General features: G+C 43.9%; 1 protein-coding gene across 3 annotated transcripts in view; it reads left to right on the plus strand.

The window, feature by feature from the left end:
• The window catches only part of LOC139280214 (inner centromere protein A-like), a 42,360-nt gene extending 38,246 nt beyond the window's left edge, over positions 1–4,114 (plus strand). For all 3 annotated transcript variants that reach the window (XM_070899817.1, XM_070899819.1, XM_070899818.1), the window contains one exon: positions 1,946–4,114. In XM_070899817.1, the coding sequence (XP_070755918.1) occupies positions 1,946–2,154 (209 nt within the window). In that variant the 3' untranslated portion in view covers positions 2,155–4,114. The remainder of the gene's footprint in view (positions 1–1,945) is intronic.
• The last annotated feature ends 1,886 nt before the right edge of the window (positions 4,115–6,000 follow it).

Genomic DNA, 6,000 nt, shown 5'->3' on the forward strand with positions numbered 1-6,000 from the left:
TAAATGGCCCACTACTCTTGAATAATCCTGGAGATCAAAGATAACCTGTCGCTGCTACCAACTGTCTGTAAATCTCCTTTCCCCTACCCATCCACCTCCACCAGCAGGTGCAAGGAGTCCAATCTTTTTCATCATATTGGCACAAACTTTTTCATACATTAGTAACTAAATGATTTGCCGCACGCTCCTTCCGTTGCCTGCGCTTGTTTTCTGCATGCTCTTGGCGATTCGACTCGAGGTGCTCAGCGCCCTCCCGGATGCTCTTCCTCCACTTAGGGCGGTCTTTGGCCAGGGACTCTCAGGTGTCAGTGGGGATGTTGCACTTTATCAGGGAGGCTTTGAGGGTGTCCCTGTAATGTTTCCGCTGCCCACCTTTGGCTCGTTTGCCATGTAGGAGTTCCAAGTAGAGCGCTTGCTTTTGGAGTCTCTTGTCAGCCTTAGATGTTGGAGAGAGGGATGGAGTCAGTGGCTAGGGAACAGAGTTTGTGATGGGGACCGAAAACAATGGCTTCAGTCTTCCCAATATTCAATTGGAGAAAATTTCTGCTCATCCAGGACTGGATGTGGGACAAACAGTCTGACAATTTAGAGACTGTGGAGAGATCGAGAGAAGTGGTGGAGAGGTAGAGCTGGGTGTCATCAGCGTACATGTGGAAACTGACGACGTGTTTTCAGATGATGTCGCCATGGGGCAACATGTAGATGAGAAATAGGAGGGGGCCAAGGATAGATCCTTGGGGGACACCAGAGGTAACGATGTGGGGGCGGGAAGAGAAGCCGCTGCAGGTAATTCTCTGGCTACAATTAGATAGATAAGAATGGAACCAGGCGAATGCAGACCCACCCAGCTGGACGACGGTGGAGAGGTGTTGAAGGAGGATGGTGTGGTCAACCGTGTCAAAGGCTGCAGACAAGTCCAGAAGGATCAGGAGGGATATCTGCCTTTGTTACAGTCATAAAGGATGTCATTTGTGACTTGAGAGCCGTTTTGGTATTGTGGCAGGTGCGGAAACCAGATTGGAGGGATTCAAACGTGGAGTTGTGGGAAAGATGGGCACGGATTTGGGAGGCGACAGAACATTCAAGGACTTGGGAGAGGAAAGGGAGGTTGGAGATGGGGTGATACTTTGCAAGGACGGAAAGATGAAGGCTTGGTTTTTGGAGGAGAGGGGCAATGACTGCAGATTTGAGGGAGAGGGGGACAGTACCTGAGGAGAGAGAACCGTTAACAATGTCGGCTAAAATGGGAGCCAGAAAAGGAAGTTGGGTGGTCAGTTTGGTGGGAATAGGGTCAAGGGAGCAGGAAGCGGGTCTCATGGACAGGATGAGCTCGGAAAGGTCATGAAGGGTGCTCGGAGAGAAGCTGGAGAAAGATGTGGGGTCAGGGCTAGGGCAGCGGACATCCTTGGAGGAAGTTTGGCCGGTGGGCAAGGGGAAGGAAGGGCAGAGGCGGCCGAATGGATGGTCTCAATCTTAGAGACAAAGAAGTCCATGAGCTCCTCACACTTGTCGGAGGTGAGGATGGAGACTGGGGAGAGGGGTTTAAAAAGACGGTTAGCAGTAGAGAATAGAAGCTGGGGTTTATCTTTACATTCCAGAATGATTCTGGAATAGTGAGTGATTTTGGCAGAGGAGAGCAGGACCCGATGATGTTTTGTGGTGCAGCCAGATCTGGCGGTGAATGGCTAAACCAGTTGTCGGCCATAACCGTTCAAGTTCAACAGGTCAGGTGGCCACTGTGCAGGGAACAGATGCTTCAGGTACGGACAATTGATCAGGGCCAAATGTGATTCTCCACTTCCTCCCTCCCTCCCTCCCTCCCACCCAATCAGCAATGCAACTAAATCGGCAAAATTAATTTTGCATTTTCAATCTGAGGAACAAAGCTTTTCAGCTCCTGTGTATCATGCCATAATTGTAATGGAATGTGTTTTTCTGTCATCAGGTAAAGAACTGCAGCAAATGCTCACAAAACAATATTACCACCCTCTTGATCTGGACAAATTCTTTGGTGTCATTCAACCCCCAAACCTTGAGACCATCTTCGGCAAAAGCAAGGCACGTTACCTGAAACGCACCAGTTCTGCAGTGTGGCATTCACCACCTCAGTCAAACAGCATTAAGAATGTACCCTATGGTTTTTTGAAATACTGAACTGTCCCTGGTGTGGTATTACAGTATCATTCCAAGTACTGTGAAACTGTCTCCTTCTCTGTCCCTTATTCGCTTGACCACTTTAATATCATGGTTTTATTATCTCACTTTTATCTGTTCTTTGTGTATGTGTATGTGTATGTGTATGTATCTACCTAACCGATAAATACTTAAATGGAAGATCAGTCAGCTGCTTCTCCACAATCTTTTAGATAGGGGTTTGCTTTGAGGTTTTTTACATCATAGTATGTAGGGTTTTTTTGGTTTGTTTTTATTAGACTCCAATATTGGGTGCATTTCACTTGGGCTTGGATTCAAATCTGTAAGGGGCCTATCTTCATTGAGTTTGGCAACCATTTATTTCCTCATAGGCATAGGAAAGGGGAGAAAATGATCAAAAATTCCAAAAGGGGACCTATTAATTGGCAAGCTCACAGGATAGAAACATAGAAATTTACAGCACAGAAGGAGGCCATTGCGGCCCATCGTGTCCGCGCCGGCCGACAGAGCCCCACGGCCCTCAGTCAGCGGCCCTGAAGGTTGCATAGAAACCTATGAACAATGGCGGAAAGGCAAAGAGCACCCAGCCCAACCATTCCACCTCACACAACTGCGACACCCCTTACACTGAAACATTCTACACTCCACCCCAACAGGAGCCATGTGATCTCCTGGGAGAGGCAAAAACCAGACACAAACCAGGCCAACCTGGGATAACTGGTGTGCGGAAATCAGGGGGGCGGGGGGGATCTCTGGTGTAGTCGTGGGTACTTTTCTGAAACCGATCCGGGTATGATGGAGTAGAATATTGGGAGTTTTACTGTGACCTGACTGTACACCCAACCTGAGAGCTTGATGGTGATGCCTGAACTGAGCTTAGTTCCAGTCCTGAGCATGAATGCCCCTCATCTTAAACAGGCATTTGAAATGGGACTCCAGAATTTCCACTGAAACACAGACTTTTTAAACTAAATATTTGATCTCTGGGACTAGTGTAGTATCTCCTTATTGGTTGTCTCCATAAGGTTTATATTTTTGGAAGCTTCTAGAATGGCACATTTTTTACAAATATAATGCAAAACCGACAAAGACCTATAAGATACCCTAGTTCAGTTCCTAGTCTGTGCTGAGTTCGCTGGTCTCGGCTAGGGTGACATCAAGTGTTGAAATCGCTTTCACTGCCTCTTGGCTAGGGACTGGAAAATTGGCCTGTGTTCAAACTTCTGATTTGCTTCCCCTTGTGGATTGTGTACATGGGGAGGTCTGGGGGCAGGAACAGGCTCATCTGTGGGAAGGTTTTCTTCTTTTTCCTCCCTGCAAACGGCCAACATTCACTGCTTAGACTCTTGTGTGTAGGATGGTCCCTTGGTCAAGATGCCTAAAAGTGCCCATGGAGTCGTATCCCAGCAAGAGTTATGCTTTGAAAGGAGATAAAATTAACACAATACCCCTTGTGTTTTAGACACACAATTTTAGTGTTCTACTTGCCTAGAGGATTGAATTCTGGGTTCAATATGAATTTTGGGCTCACTATGATTTCAGCTGGGATGAAAATATAAACTGTGTTGGTGCCTCCTGTGTAGTGAGTCTGTCTCAGTCTGACCAATATTGTTAAATGATTTCATCTCAGTCTGACAAGTGATCAGTTTTATTTTTAAAAAGTATTGTCTTGTACACAAGGGCTATGTTACATGAGGAAAATGTGTACTTTTTCTTTTTTTAAAAAAAAAACTTACTAAATAAAGTGGTGTCTTTAACTTATTTCTTGAAGTTGCTAAAACCAAACTTGTCACTTTTGTTAAAATGCAATCATAAACTAAAACTGTTAACTAGAATACAGTTTTTGAAACCAGTTGGCCATCTGGTTTTGCTGAGTGTGACATTTTTACATGGAGAGAGGTTACAAAGCACGGTCTTTCATTTCTTGGGCCTAGATTCAAATTCAACCCAAACCCTGTGATGCTGAGTATTGTTTTTTTTTAATTAAAGTGCGGAAAATTTTTCACTTCTCAGTATTGTGTCTCAACTTGAGCACGTTCCATTCCATTAAAATATAAGTATTGTTAAATGATTTAATCTCTGTTCTAGCACAGGCAGGAATCAAGCCACTATCAGTAATGTTTCAGTAGGATTGTTTTGAATCTGATTTAGTGCAGATTGCATTTTGATTCGATACAGGTATTCACCAATAGCATCCAGAAACACATGGCTGGGCTTTTCAGCATCTATGTCCACAGCCCATGATTGGAACAGTAAGTACAGACAAGCCTGTGTCTGCCTTGGCCATGTCCTTTTATTTTGTACAGTTTAGTCATCAATGGTCCCTTAACTCGCCATATATTAGGTCAATGCTTGAAGTTTGTAGCTTTAATAGATCAGTTAGCTAATAGTCACATTTATATTGCTTAAGGGTTACATTTTGAACTTGTTTTCACTCCATTTACTACTCTGAGATTCCTCCATTTTAAGATGTACATTGTTTTCTTCAAGACTACTTTCAACAGCCAGGTTATAGTGGTGCACATTCTGTCATTAGTTTTTAAACACCCACAATCAAAAATAAGCTGTTCAGAATGACCGTGAGAGCCAGACCAAATGCGGCCCAGCAGCTTCCCTGAAGCTTTTACTAGTTCCCTCTCTGTGCTTCAGCACCTTTTGTTCAAATTGGAAGTGAGGTACTCATTCTGTTATGCCTTGGTTCCATGAAAGCAAGAAGCCAGCATTGGTTACTTTATTACGCATAACACCATGGGAGGCTTCTGACCTATTTCATATAACAATATGAAACAATGTATGGTGTATGTTTCTCAAAGCCTGGCTTGTGATTGCATCAGAGGCATACTTCTGCATTGGGTATGGTAATTGTATTAAAAGTACATGTGACATAAATGCTCTTCGAGTGTAATGCCAAACACAGACTTGAGATTCAAACCAGAGCATATGGCTTCAGTTCGCTGACTCTGTTGTGGCAGCAATTGGAGTGCTACAATTGGCTTCTGTTCCCTTGTACTGGGGAGGAAAAAGCTGCAGCTGATTTCTGTCTTGACGTGCTGTGTGGTAGAACAGCTTGCTTAATGCATTTCGCTATGTTAAAGATGCTTTATCAATGTAACTTCGCATCATGATAGAATGGACAGAAGAAGACAAACAAGCAATCGGGTTCACTGGAAAGCAAACTGCCGTATAAATTCCCTTGGTTGGCTTTCAAGTGCTTGTCACGAATGTTTCCTCAAATTGCAGCATGTTTTCATGTGCTGTTATAGATAGTTGGCTTGTCTGGACTCCCTCTCAAACAGTGCAGCCTATTTTCCAACAGCTTCCCGACATAGTAAGAATTTGAGATTCAAACCCAATAGCATCATCTCAAAGAACTCGTTATAGTGCTGCAGCTATTGGTGGTATCTGCACATGCAGGATCTTCTCATCATATTTTTTTCAATAATTTTGACTTTTTCCCTCCTAGCTACCTGAAGCTGCTTCATCCTAAAAATTCCATCACTGGTGCCAGTAGCTCTCTAATACATTCTCATGTGTTAACTAAGCCAGTATGTGTTGATGGACAATTTGGATGTAGTGGATATTGCTCTTAAGTCTAATCCTGTTCACTGGTGTATTACAATCAGGAGCAAGAAACTTGAGTTACTTTGACACTTCCCCAGTCCAACAATCCAGCACTCCCACTGCCACATTTCTTATGCTTAACTAACTTGGCAAAGATCAGGGATCAAATATCGTTACTTTCTGGCATGCCATACATTGCATTTGCCCATCAGAAATGTTGCTATTAAAGGGAATGTTTCATAACACCATATCCTGAAATTCCAGTACATTTTTGTGGTCTGGCCA

This window comes from Pristiophorus japonicus, chromosome 14, assembly GCF_044704955.1.
Source record: "Pristiophorus japonicus isolate sPriJap1 chromosome 14, sPriJap1.hap1, whole genome shotgun sequence".
NCBI classification, from domain to species: Eukaryota; Metazoa; Chordata; class Chondrichthyes; family Pristiophoridae; genus Pristiophorus; species Pristiophorus japonicus.